The sequence below is a fragment of the Gracilinanus agilis genome, chromosome 1 (genome assembly GCF_016433145.1).
Source record: "Gracilinanus agilis isolate LMUSP501 chromosome 1, AgileGrace, whole genome shotgun sequence".
Taxonomy (NCBI): Eukaryota; Metazoa; Chordata; class Mammalia; order Didelphimorphia; family Didelphidae; genus Gracilinanus; species Gracilinanus agilis.
Window position 1 is genome coordinate 751613400 of NC_058130.1, and position 14824 is coordinate 751628223.

The 14824-nt window shown below is 41.0% G+C and overlaps 1 protein-coding gene across 1 annotated transcript in view; it reads right to left on the minus strand.

Annotated features, from left to right (window-relative positions):
* DNAH10 (dynein axonemal heavy chain 10) overlaps positions 1 to 14824 on the minus strand; it is a 185857-nt gene that overhangs the window by 161999 nt on the left and 9034 nt on the right. The window contains exons 4-8 of the mRNA XM_044685402.1: positions 12622 to 12737; positions 9914 to 10124; positions 5018 to 5175; positions 1846 to 2076; positions 521 to 711 (exon numbers count right to left, since the gene is read on the minus strand). Coding sequence (XP_044541337.1) covers positions 521 to 711; positions 1846 to 2076; positions 5018 to 5175; positions 9914 to 10124; positions 12622 to 12737 — 907 coding nt within the window. The remainder of the gene's footprint in view (positions 1 to 520; positions 712 to 1845; positions 2077 to 5017; positions 5176 to 9913; positions 10125 to 12621; positions 12738 to 14824) is intronic.

Here is a 14824-nt window from a genome sequence, read left to right on the forward strand (position 1 = left end):
CTGCTTTAGAACCACTAGTTTGTTTGTTTAAATCAATAGACTGTAGTATTTAGAAAGAGGCAGCATAGAATAGACACTCTTTGTACTAAGGAAGATGTGGTTCAAGTCCTGCCTCTGAAACATGCAAGCTGTGTAACAAATCATTTAATTTCTTAGTGTACCAGGAGTTAATAATCTGCATCACCAAAAGGAGTTTCCAGAAGGCTGCTCTGTTAAAAGTAATTACATCTGGATTTTTTTTTCAATTATCTTTAAAATGAAGTAAGGAGAGGACAGGAAACGACATTTAAAAGAGAGAGGAAAAAAAGAGAAATCAAAATATTTAAAAAGAGAGAGAGGTTGAGGTATTTGGTTTTCTCCTCTGTTGACTTCTGAAATTTAATTTCTGAAAGTCACTTTGTACTTTGTTCCAATCTTCACATCATTTTGGAATAAAGCAAAGAGACAAATAGAAGAGATTCCTGAATCAAGGAAGGCAGAGCTCTTGTGCCCTCGAGGTATCAGGGCAGTGACTGCTTACTTGAACAAGGTCCGTAAGTTCACGACTCGGGACACTCTCTCGGCTATTTCCCAGGCAATCCTCTCCATGAGGGGGATCATCCGCTCATCTTTATTATAGTGCCTGGAGATAATCCAGACCATCCGCAATGCACTCATCATGGAAGGAAGCGTGTCCAAAATAACATTAAATCCAGCTCCGTGGGCTAAATTCTGCACAGATAAATTATGAAAGATTAAAACATTCTAGAGGTTTCCAGTAATGAAATCTTTCCGTTTTCATACTTAAGAAGTTCAAATGGGACAGCGAATGTTGGATCTTATTGTTCTTTCTTGGTAAACAAAAAAGGTACTCTCAGAAGATCATCAGCAAATTCCACCCTCTGCTCATCTCTGAACATCTCCTCAACACCTAACAAAGATCTTTGTCCCTCTTTAGACACTTAACAAATGTGCTTCACATTAAAGGTAATCATTTAGTCCAATCTCTCATTTTACATATTGGGAAACTGAGACCAAGGAAGTGGGTTAAATAAGGGTTACACAAAAACTTAATTTCTAGATGAGTCCCCAGAGCCAACCATGGCAATTATTTCTAGAGCCAGGAGCTTGGACACTAAACCCACCCTCTTTTTAGGGTGTCCTGTGGCCAAGAAAGGGCCACAAGGCCTCTAGGGAAGAGTCACTTGTCAAAGTTCATCATCCCCAGAGGCTTAAGCTCTGAGCTAGCACCCAGGGACAGGCAGGATCAAAAAGGGCAGCTTGGCACATGCCCTGTTCTTCGTTTCCAGAGGTTAAAGGAACTTGCCCATCCTGAGACCCCTGGTGGCCCAGGTGGCCTTCATGTCCACCACATCGCCTCTCTGACACCACCCAGAAGCTGCTACCTCCTCCTTGAGTGACCTCAGCCAGCCCAGCTCTCTGCGTTTCCATTCCCTTAACTGTAAAATGAGAGGATTAGCCTGGATGACCTCTAAAGTCTCTTCCAAGTTTAGTTCTAGGATCAGGCTGTAAGAGGGCAAGATACATTCATAAACAAGGCGATAGGAAGCCAATCAAAGTTATGAACAATTTTTTAAGCGCCTGGGATTAGCACTTTCTTTTGAGTACCTTAATGGTCCTGCTTGCTAAATGTCCTGTCAGTCACACACTCGGAAATGCTCCTTAGCCTCATGAGGTTGTTTATGCCAAAAATAGGCTGGTTTAGAACTCGGGTCTTCCCAACGCTAGGATCGGCCATGACCCAGCTGCTACCTCAAATGAGATAATGTTCTTTATTGCTGCTGTTGTTGATGTTATTGGGCCCTGGCGGGAGTGGGGGGAGTCATAGTTTCCTGAAGTCCATACCTTAAAATGGCGCTCCACTGTGGAAAGAAACCGAACGTTGTCCGAAGCTTCTATGTGATATTTGTACAAATCATTCAAGACAGGCATCAGGTTGGTAACGAGCATGGAGTCGGCCTCCTTGATAATCTCTATAACTTTTCTCACTGTTGGCAGTTTGGTCTGCTCATGGAGAGCACTAAAGGTTGCAGTTCTTTCCCTCCAGAATTCTATTTCTGCTAATGGGCCATTACCCTAAAGGCAAGAGCAGAGATGATGTCAAAAAACAACTCTACTTCAGCCCATCAGAAAGGGAAGTTCTAGGGAGAAGCAGAAAGGGTAAGTTCTCCAAAACAAATTCCTTTTTTTTTTTTTAAACCCTTAACTTCTGTGTATTGGCTTATAGGTGGAAGAGTGGTAAGGGTGGACAATGGGGGTCAAGTGACTTGCCCAGGGTCACACAGTCAAATTCCTAAAACACAACAACAATACATTCCTAAGGTAGGAAAAAAAAAAGGGGGGGGGGGGAGCTATGTGGTCTGGGAATTCTACCCTGGTTAGTTTTCTGTAGGCTTCTACTGGAGCTGGGCCTGAGACCTTTCTCTGATCCTGGGGTCTGCGCCACTCCACTGGGGCTTGCTTCTGACCTTCCCCATCCCCTGGACACCATCTAGGGCCTGTGACCAAATCCTTTCCCTTTCTCAGTCCGCCCCCAGACCAAAGGGGGGGCTTCACTGTTCTGACCCTCTGAAACAACAGAGCTCCCCTGCTGGCTGATAGTTGCTAAGTCCAGCAGCAGTCTAGCATCACCCATACCCAAACCCAATTTAGAAACTTGAAGAGCTCAGACTTGGGTGGAGGGAGAGGAAGTAATCAGACTTTGTCCTAGATTAAACCACATTAAGAGCACTAAAGCTCAATGAGTCCCCAGCCTGAGCTATCTCACAACACAGAATAGTAGAAAAAAGCAGCCGCAGGCCTATCCTAGACTTTCCCTCTAGGCGTGCAGAAGGGTCCAGCCCTCATGTCAAATCTGAAGTTAGAAAACGAGCTGAAAGAATGAGCAAACAAAAAAGGTAACCCACCAAAAAGAGTTATTATGGTGGAATTTACTGGCCAACACAGATTTTTTAAAAGACACACAGGAAAGGGGGCAACTGGGTAGCTCAGTGGAGTGAGAGTCAGGCCTAGAGACGGGAGGTCCTAGGTTCAAACCTGGCCTCAGCCACTTCCCAGCTGTGTGACCCTGGGCAAGTCACTTGACCCCCATTGCCCACCCTTACCAATTTTCCACCTATGAGACAATACACCGAAGTACAAGGGTTAAAAAAAAAAAAAAAAAAAAAAAAGACACACAGGAAAGACAAAACAGGGCCAAATAACAGAAAATAAATGTGTGAGCAAGAATGGGGTGTTCCTGTAAAGCTAGCGGCACAGCGCTATATCCTAACTGTATATTAAGGACTACCAAAAGGACTTTTTTGGAGGGCCAACAACTGTGATTTTATTGGTGAAAGGAAACTCCCTGTGACTATGTCAGTCAGCAAATTGTCTATAACTTACTCTTAGAAAGTGACCTGGGTAGGAGTAGTTAGTGGATAGAGGGCCAGGCCTAGAGTCAGGAGGATCTAGGTTCAAATTTGACCTCAAACACTTCCTAGATGTGTGACCCTGGGCAAGTCACTAACTTTCATGGCAGTGTATTTACAGTTTTATTTTGGGGTTTGTGTTTTGTATGAGTGTGCTGTGAAGTCAAGAAGGATTAGGATTGAAAAGAGGCTATTGGATTTATCAGTCAAGAGATCATTGGAGGGAGGGGCTCATAAGCACTAGCTCTAGAACTAGTTATTTCCTTGGAGACTCAAACTGCTAGTAAGAGGAAAGGCATAGCATGCCTGGAGAGTGCTCCTGAGAATTGTTGTTCTTGTTTTGTTGTTTCAGTGGTATCTGACTCTTTGTGACCTCATCTGGGCTTTTCTTGGCAAAAATACTGGAATTCCTTCTCCAGCTCTTTTGACAAGAGAGGAAACTGAGCCCCAGGTTAAGTGACTTACCCAGGGCTATCCAGCTAATAAGTGTCTGAAGTCAGATTTGAGCTTAGGTCTTAATCCACTAGCTGCCTCCATCCGGTAACAGTGACAAAACAAGGGTTTTTTTTAAACCTTTACTTTCTGTCTTCATTAACAACTTTAAGACAGAAAGGCAAAGGCTAGGCAATCAGGGCTAAGTGACTCGCCCAGAGTCACAGTTAGGAAGTTTCTAAGTCCAGATTCAAGCCCAGGTCTCTATCTACTGTGTTAAAAGAATTAGCTCTAGTCCATTCATAGTCAAAACTCTACCTACCCAAGATGATGTCATCCCCACCTCCCTTGGTGGGGAGGGGGATGAGTTACCCACACGTGACAATAAGTAACAAATCAAGAACAAGGGTCTGCCCTTTGGGCAGTCCAAATCAGTGTAGAGGCTGCCATTGGTCCACTTGAATTAGAGGTGGACCCACGGTAAGTGATGGAGAGACACCATCTCTTCAAGTATGTTGGTTACTTCCTACTAAGGCAGTTCAAGCTTTGAACTTGGTGCTGAAGGATCTCTAGGGAGACCTCAGAATGCTTCTACTCTGAATGGTCACGTGGGTAAGTTAGGCTGACTTCCTTGGCCTACCTTGGCGATTTTCCAAGACTCTACCTTAAGTAGGCTCTAGCCTATCTGATTGCTAGGCCTTGTGGCTTGTGGCCTCATTTATTTAGCCTTTTAACCTTCTCTCTCCATCCAGGCCTCTCCAGGCCTGGACTAGCCTCTCCCTCTCTCTATTTCCCTACCTTTTACTTTCCTAATTGTAAATAAACTACCTTAAACCCAATCCTGACTTGCATCTATTTTAATTATGGAATCAATCTGAATTGTTGATTCCTGGCGGCCACACTTTAAATATATATCTATAAAATATCTAAAATCTCCGTCTTACACTACTGCACCATTAACTGCCTTAGCCTCATAACAGTAAAAAAGCAGATTTCATCTGAGTCCAAGAGGCAGTGTGGTATAGGGAAGAGAGCACCAGGGTTCAGATCCCACTTTAGACTCTCACTAGGATCCCTTGCAGTCTTTGTCAATGAGCCCTCATACACCCTCGGGGTGCCTCCAAGATCGGCTGCTTCTCATGAACAGAGATTCTCAGAAAATATTCAGCAATTACCTGAGGTGTCTTTTTCAACTGTTGATCTATGGCCGAGGTGATCTGGGTCAGCCAGTTGATCACACATTGTTCCAGACAATCCACTGATTCCGGCTCAGAAGCAATCTCCTTCACATCCCTGTCCAGACTAATCATTGGCATCTCCAACTTAATTTCTCCTGTTGGGAGAAAAAAAAAAATCAGCTAGCACCAGCCATGCCATTAGGAAAAAAAATAATCGAGAGATATTTGACTTAGAATTAAGGTGCTAACCTTGGAGTCATGAACTCAAGTTCAGAATTCCCCTGCTTAAGATATTTATTAGCAATGTAACCTTGGGAAAGTCACAATTCTTTATGCCTCGATTTTCTCATCTATAAAAGACAGCCTCTTGGGCTTCTTACAGCTTTAAATTTGTGGCACTTCTTTACTGTTCTGGAGCCAACTTGAAGAAGGTCCAAAACCAGTTGATAAATGTTCAGTGTGAGCATTTAGATAAAAGAAAGTAGATATAGACCTAGATTAGACATATAGATATAAACACAATCATAGACATAGAGGTAGAAAAAAATAGACATAGATATATAGATGTAAAGGCATAGAAATGGACATAAAAATATAGACAGATATAGGCATAGATATAGATATGGACATAGATATAGGCATAGATATAGACATAAATATAGTTATATACATGGACATGGATATAGACATAGATATAGATGTGGACATAGACAAAGATATAGACATATATAGTCACAGACATAAAAACAAACATAGATATAGACATGGACAGACAGGCATAGATATGGACATAGATATAGACACAGACATAGACAAAGATATAGACATACACATAGATATAGACATAAATATGTAGGTATGGATATGGACATAGATATAGATATAGACATATAGAGTCACAGACATAAAGACATAAAAACAAACATAAATATAGACGCAGACATAGATATAGACAAAGATATAGACATATAGACGTAGATATATTGGTATAGATATGGACATAGACAAAGATATAGACATATAGTCACAAACATAAAGACATAGAAACAAACATAGCTATAGATATAAACATAGATACAGACATAGATATAGATATGGACATACGTATAAACACAGACATAGACATAGACAAAGATATAGACATAAATATATAGGCATAGATATGGACATAGACATAGATATAGACAGACATATATAGTCACAGACATAAAGACAAAAAACATAGTTATAGATATAAATAAAGATATAGACATAGGCAGAGTCATAGAGAGAGGATTTGATTTATTTTTTTGTTGTTTGTCTAGAATTAAGGAAGTTTAGGGCAGCTAGGTGGCACAGTGGATAGAGTACCAGGTCAGAAGTCAGCAAGACTCATCTTACTGAACTCAAATCCAGCCTCAGACTTGCACTAGCTGGGTAACCTTGGACAAGTCATTTCATCCTGTTTGCCTTAATTTCCTCATCTGTCAAATGGGCTGGAGAAGGAAATGGCAAACCACTCCAGTATCTCCACCAAGAAAACCCCAAAGAGAGTCACAAAAGAGTTTGCCATGGCTAAACTATATATCTCTGTATTATCCTGTAATCAAATCAACTAGGATGACTCGGGTTTTCCCTGGATATACCCTATACTTCCCCACCTCCATGCAGGCCGTGCTCTTTGCTCCACTTAGCATGCCCTTAACCTCCAACTCTACCCATAGAAAGTCTTCATGGAGGGGCAGAGGGGAGGTGGTGGGTATGTCAAAGACAACTCCTCTGGGAAGCCTTCCTAATCTTACTCCAATCAGATGATATCTCTCCTTCCTCTGAAACCTTAATAACATTTTTCCCCCTTCTTTATAGTACACACTATATCATATTCTATATTTTTAATTTGGTCCAGACCTACAATTTCATCAGTGAAAGGAACTCCAAGCATGAAAATGCTCTCCTCTGATGCAGACTTGCAAATCTTCAGTCACCTTTCATCTTACAGAGACCCAACCCCCTTTTCAGCTTCCTTAGATGCTATCTTTTCCCATTAGATTGTAAGCTCCTTGAAGGCAGGGACTCTCCTTTTTTGTGCCTAGCCAATAGCAGGCATTTAATAAATGTTTATTGGCTGACAGAAGGCCTTTCCTTATCCCATTAATTGTTAGTGAGCACCTTACTTTAACTCCAACCAAAATTAGTGTATATGTTTGTATCGACTTACCTGTCTACAGATAGCTTTATCTTGGAATAGAAATTCCTTGAGAGTAGGACTTTTTGCCTTTGTGTCCCCAGGGCTCAGAATGCCTTGCACATGGGGAGCATTTAATAAATGCTTACTGAATGAGTGAATGCTACATTAAGAAGAGCTAAATCACTTGGGCAAGAACTTCAGATTCTTGATCAATGGGAAAAGTGGAAAGCAGTTTGGCAGAAATTAGATTTAGATAAATATCATTTACTACCAAAAAGCCCAAAGGGATAAGCAACCTAAACATAAAAGAGCACACCATAAGAATTAGAAGAGAATGAGATCAGATATCATTCACAACTATGGGTAAAGGAAGAATTCCTAACTAAACGAAGGGCAGTCAGTGATAGAAGGGCTGTTAGAACACAGACATGTTGATACAATGGATGGAGATATGAATTGGTAAAATGTGAAATTGTGCCTCAAAATAAGTGACTTGGGGGAAGCTAGGTAGCTCAGTGGATTGAGAACCAGGCCTAGAGACGGGAGGTCCTGGGTTCAAATCTGGCCTCAGACATTTCCCAGCTGTGTGACCCTGGGCAAGTCACTCGACCCCCATTGCCCACCCTTACCACTCTTCTGCCTTGGAGCCACTATACAGTATTGACTCCAAGATGGAAGGTGAGGGTTTAAAAAAAAAGTGATTTACATACTCATACTTTTTGAAGCAAAGATCTCATTACTAAGTATATACACTAGGGAGATCAAAGATAGAAAGAAAAGGTTCCACACACTCCAAAATATTCCATACACTATGTGTGTGTATGTATGTGTGGTAGCAAACCTCTTCCAACAAAGGAGAGATCCATTGGGTTGGGAGTATCAAAGTAAAATGTGATACGAGGGTACAGCTAGGTGACTCATTGGATAGAAATCAAGATCTAGAGATGTGAGGTCCTGGGTTCAAATCTAGATTTAGACACTTCCCAGCTGTGTGACCCTGGGCAAGTCACTTGACCCCCATTGCCTAGCCCTCACCGCTCTTCTGCCTTGGAACCAATACACAGTATTGACTCCAAGATGGAAGGTGAGGGTTTAAAAAAAGATGTGGCATGTGAACGGAATTCAGTGGAATATTACCATACCATAAGGAAGGATGAATATGAGAAATTTCTATATGAACTGATACAAAAGAAGGCAGATGGGAAGGGGGGAACATCATGACTACCACAATGTAAATGGAAAGAACAAAAAAAAGGGAAAAGAAAAAATAAACTCCACAATATGTAATTATAATGGCCTCACTTGATCCTAGAGAAGAATTGAGAAAATATGCCTCCTTCCTTTTGCAGCTAAAATGGACGACTTTTTACACTCCTAGATATAGTCAATGTTTTTTTAGTTTTGCTCAACTATTTTATCCTTTTCTTTTTAATCTTGGTTGTAAGGGAAGAGTGCCTGGCAAAGGGAGTAGGAGAAAATATGCAACAGGCCCCAGTATTTACAGAAGATATGATCCAAGCCCTACCATGGATGGCCGAAACCAAAGGATAAAAGAGAAAACCTGCTGGCCCCCATATATATGTACTCTCTTCCCACTCCTGCTCCTTTCCTCCCTGCAGTCTCTCACACCAACACACACACACACACACACACACACACACACACACACACACACACACACACACACACACACATACACACACACACCTAAAAAAAAATTAAAGGAGAAGCAGAGACTGCCTTAGGGGCAGATCACTGTGGCTGCCTGACTTCCAACACTTCCATGGGACAATCTCCAGCATATGGGGTTGACTGCCTTGAATCAAAACTTCAACAACAAAAAAAAAAAAAAAAAAACAAAAAAAAAAACAGGATCCTATTATTCTGAAATAAATATAACATAAAAACAAAGAGATCCACAAAAATGTTCCCCCAAAAAATGGTTTAAGTCAGGCCTATAGACGGGAGGTCCTAGGTTCAAATCTGGCTTCAGACACTTCCCAGCTGTGTGACCCTGGGCAAGTCACTTGACCCCCATTGCCTACCCTTACCACTCTTCCACCAGGGAGCCAATACACAGAAGTTAAGGGTTTAAAATTATAAAAATATATTAAAAAATGATTTAAGAAGAGGAATGGACAAAATAAATGAGAGATAACACAAATGCAATGATTGGGAAGAATGGCTAAATAGACTGCAATACTTAAATGTAAAGGACTGTATTACATTATTAGAAATGACGAATTTGGAGGGGGGGCATCTGGGTAGCTCAGTGGATTGAGAGTCAGGCCTAGAGACGGGAGGTCCCAGGTTCAAATCCGACCTCAGACACTTCCCAGCTGTGTGACCCTGGGCAAGTCACTTGACCCCCACTGCCTACCCTTACCACTCTTCTGCCTTGGAGCCAATACACAGTATTGACTCCAAGATGGAAGGTGAGGGTTTAAAAAAAAATGATGAATTTGAGGAATATAAAGGAAAAAAGGGAACCATATGAAGAAAAGAAAAGAGAATAAAAATAATACATATATATTATGATTACATTTTTTCAATAGTCATAAAATCAAGAGGGGAAAAAAGGGATCAAAGTGAACCAGGAACTCAAAAACAGAGGACTGATTCCAGGAGACCTAATTAGGAGTGTTCCCAAGCTAATTTGTCATAGATAATTCGTTTTTAACCCATAAGGGTAAAAAAGAAAAAAAACCCATGAAGAAACCCTTCACCTTCAAGTTGTTGTATAGTTCTCTGAATATGGTTAGTGAATTTCTGCAGGTTCATTAGGAATTCATCCCGTATCAGCTGGACACTGTGATATTCTACTGCCTCCCCCGGCAATTTCAGAACGTCTTCTTCAGGAGGCGTCTCAGATCCTGAAGTGATGGTGGGTGCCGCTTCCCCTTTGTGTTGATTGAAGGAGAGAGCTGGCATAAAAACCTGAAATGTGAATTGATTAAGCAAATTTCACAGAGTCATTCTCAACTATTTCTGGTCTTAAATTACGGCATAGGGCATAAGTTCTGAGTTCAAGTCTCTCACAAAATATTGACTACGTGGGAGTAGGGCAGGTCACTTCTTTGCTAAGCCTCAGTTTCCTCACCTGTAAAAGGAGAAAGCTCCATCAGATTTCTCTATGATCCCTTCCAAGTCTCAAACGATGATCTTACAAATACGAAGTGGGAACACAACTCTAAATTAAGTATCCAAAATTAGCAAAACAATTTAGACTAGACTTGAAACAAAAATGGATCATTCTACCCTCAGAGCTACATTTCTCCCACAAGCTACAGGGACCTGAGAGGCCATTGAGTCCAATACGTTCATTTTACAGATGAAGAAACTGAGGCATGGACAGTAAAGTTTCTCACATGGGGGTAAGTGAGATTTTAATGACTGCAACACTCTTTATTCATTGAGTGCCTTATGGGCAAAAGAGTAGGGTAGGTGCTTTCGTCTTCTAGCTCATCCTTCTGCCTCAAGTCTCCTTCCACTCTAATCTATCCTCCATACAGCAGCCAAAATGACTTTCCTAAAGCCTAGGTCTGACCGTGTCGCCCTCTCACTACTCACCCATCCTTAGCGACTCCCTTTAACTTTGAAATCGAGTGTAGCACTCTCTTTGGGAATAGCAGGATGACACAGTGGATAGAGTGCTGGGACTGGAGTTCAGAAGAGTTCAAATCCTGCCTCAAACACTTACCATTTGTGTGACCCTGGGCAAGTCACTTAACCCGGTTTGCCTCTTAACAACAATCAACAAAACAATAACGCTTTTTAAAAACGTTTTTAAGTTTTTTAAGTTTAAAAAACTTATTATTTATATATAATATATGATATTATATTAAATAAAATAAATAATAATATAAACTTACTTTTAAAAGTTTAAAAAACATATTGCAGCTATGGCTCTGTAGATTGAGAACCAGATCTGGAGACAGGAGGACCCCGGGTTCAAATCTGGCCTCAGATATCTCCTAGCTGTGTGACCCTGAGTAAATCACTTAACTTCAACTGCCCAGAAGATGGGCAATCTTTTGAGCCTGGTGTGTCAGAATTCTCCAAAAAACTGAGCATAACTTGGTTGGTGTGTCACTGAGAAAAAACCATAATTTTGCGATATTTATAGTTTAAATAACAAAAATGTATAATTGTAATATATAACTATTTAATAAACCAAAATAGGTAAGTTAATATAGGTAGAATTGTCATCTAGAGTGCACAGAGTGTCTACACTCCACTACAGCAAATGTTTCATCCTCAGCATGCGGCCACGTGTCATCGAAAATGGCTACGTGTGTCAGTGCTGACACGTGTGTCATAGGTTTGCCATCACTGCTCTAGAACCAATACAAAGAATTGATTCTAAGATAGAAAGTAAGGGTTGGTTTCCAGTTTTGTTTTTAAGGTGAAGGAAAGGGGGTAGCAAGGTTGGCTCAGTGGCCTGGCCTTGAGATGAGAGGTCCTGGGTTCAAATCTAGCCTCAAATACTTCCTAGTTGTGTGACCCTGGGCAAGTCACTTAACCTCCATTGCTTAGTCCTTACTGCTCTTCTGCCCTAGAACCAATACAAAAAATTGATACTAAGACAGAAAGTAAGGATTGTTTTTTGTTGTTGTTTTTTAATCAAAAATAAATTAAAAAAAAAAAAAGATAAAGTGAGGCAGCTAGGTCACACAATGGATAGAGTGCCAGACCTGGAGTTGGAAGGACCTGGATTCAATTCTTCCTAGTTATGTGACCCTGGGCAAGTCATTTAACTCCAATTACCTAGTTTTACCACTCTTTTGCCTTAGAACTTCTTCTAAAACAGAAGATAAAGGGTTCAAAAAATAATTTTTAAAAGCATTTCTTAAGTGTCAGGAACTGTGCTAAATGCTAGCAATCTATCAAGTTAATCTCAGGGAGCTCAGCGTCTAATAGAAAAGAGAACATAAAAATGACTGTGTACAAACAAGCCACATACCAGGTAAACTGGAGACAATCAACGGAGGGAAGAACCTGGTATCAAGGGGAATTGGGAAAGGTCTACTGTACCAGGTGGATTTCAGCTGGGATTTGGTCTCAGATTGTGGTAATGATTGGAGACTGTGGCAGAAGATTCAATACTGATGGGACCTTCTAAAGAAAAAAAAAATTCTATAGGGGTAGCTAGGTGGCTTAGTAGATAGCCAGGCCTGGAGATCAGAAGTCCTGGGTTCAAATCTGATCTCAGACACTTCCTAGCTGTGTGACCTTGGGCCAGTCACTCAATCCCAAATGCCGACTCACTCTTAACCACCCTTCTGCCTTGGAACCAATACTCAGTATCAATTCTAAGACAGAAAGTAAGAGTTTTTGTTTTGTTTTGTTTTTTACCATTACAGTATCACTCCAGAAAAAAAAGTAAAATAAAAACATGGAAAGAGACAAGGAGACAATATTTATCCATACTTACGTGAAGTAAAACATTCCTAAGCAATTCTAGAATGTTCCCATTCAGTATCCCGTACTCGATTTTTTCAGGCATGAGTTCCATGGCTTCAGCCATATCACTACCTTCATTAATAGTCTCTAATGGAACAGATTAAAAAAACTGAGATTGCTAAAAAAGAATGGAAGATAACTAACATTTCCACAATAATGTCCTCTCTCCTTTCTAAAGTGCTACAGAAGAACCCTAAATGGCAAGATTAACAAAGAATAATATGACCACAGGCAGCAAGGTGGATAGAAAGCCACACCTGGAGGGGGGAAAGACCCAAATTCAAATCTAGCTTCAGACACTTCCTAACTGCATGGCCCTGGCCAAGTCACCTCACCCTGTGTTTTGTTTTGTTTTGTTTTGTTTTTTAAACCCTTGTACTTCGGTGTATTGTCTCATAGGTGGAAGAGTGTGACTTGCCCAGGGTCACACAGCTGGGAAGTGGCTGATGCCGGGTTTGAACCCAGAACCTTCTATCTCTAGATCTGGCTCTCACTCCACTGAGCTATCCAGCTGCCCCCACCTCACCCTGTTTGCCTCAGTTTCTTCCTTTGTCAAATGAGCTGGAGAAGGAAATGGGCAACCCACTCTTGTATCTCTGCCAAGAAAATCCCAAATGGAGTTGCAAAGAGTCAGACAGGACTGGAGATGACTGAACAATAACATTTTCTGAGTATACTAATGACTCAGGTTCTGAAAAACAAAACAAAACCTTGACTGTGCTATGTTAATGGATTCACACAAAAGCAAAAGAGGCAGAAGTACGCGTAATTATCCGACAAAAGAGTTTGGAGTGAATGCAAATGAATTTTAAAAACAGGGATAGAAATCATCTGGGAGTGTCAAGAACCATTTGATAAATTCCGAGCTTGGGGCCAAATTCATTATTAGAATCACATTTGACAGGGACTCAGTGGAAAGAAAACCAGGCATGGAGATAGGAGGTCCTGGATTCAATTCCAGCCTCAAATACTTCCAAGTTGTGTGAGCCTGGATAAGTGACTTGTCCACGGTCACACAGCTAGATCAAATCTGAGGCTGGATTTGAACTCATAAAGATGAATCTTCCTGACACTATGGCGTTTGATGGGGAGGAGGGGATGGAGGGGTTAAAGGTTGTATTAGATGGTTACTGAAGTCTCTGAACTTGGAAATTCTGTGAACTCAAAATTCTGGGATTCAATTCTTTTGTCTGCTGTCCCTTTACAGCTAAATTCTCACATTCATTGTCCCCAAATCCTATTGTCTCCACTTGCACAGCTACCACTCTAATCCACAACCCCTTGCAGTCTGGCTTCTCTCAGGGTATCAATGTTCTTTAGACCATCAAACTGAAGCCCTCATCCTTCTTGACTTCTGTGGAGCATGTGACACCATTAACTACCCTTTCCTCCTGGTTACTGTCTCTCTCCTCTCTGGGGTTTCTTAATACTAGTGTCCTTGGCTCTCCTTCTGCCCATCTGACCATTCCTTTTCAGTCTCTTTGGGTACATCTTCCTCCAAAGCAGGTAGGTGGTGCCATAGTGTCAGAAAGACTCATTTTATGAGTTCAAATCCAGCCTCAGATACTTACTGTGTGACCCTGGGCAAGTCACTTCACCCTGTTTGCTTCAGTTTCTTCATCTGTCAAATGAGATGGAGAAGGAAATGGCAAACCACTCCAGTATCTTTGCCAAGAAAACCATAAGTGGGGTCATGGAGAGTCAGGCACTGAACAACTGAATAACAAACCCAATTATACAAAAAGCTAAAAAAGACTATAACAATCAGCTGAAGCTGAAAGAGGTTTGAGTTTAATTAATATAATTTATGGAAGAGTTTAACAGTAGATCAAGTATCAGATTTAATGACAAGAAGTTTATTGGGGGAAAAGTGAATTGGGAGGCAACCCCATTTGCCAAATCATGATTGAATGATGGCCACAAGAGTTTGGCAAAAATCAATGAAAGCATTCTTCAGGAATAAGTTGGCTATATGGAATTTACTATAAAGAGTTTTAAATATTTTATTATTATTTGTAAATTGTGTCATATATCCTCTATATCAATAAAATGTACAATAAAGTTATAGAGGGGCTCAGTGTATCCGCTAGAGATGAGAAGTCCTGGATTCAACTGTGTCCTCAGACAATTCCTAGCTGTGTGACCCTGGGTGACTCAATGAACCCTGACTGCCT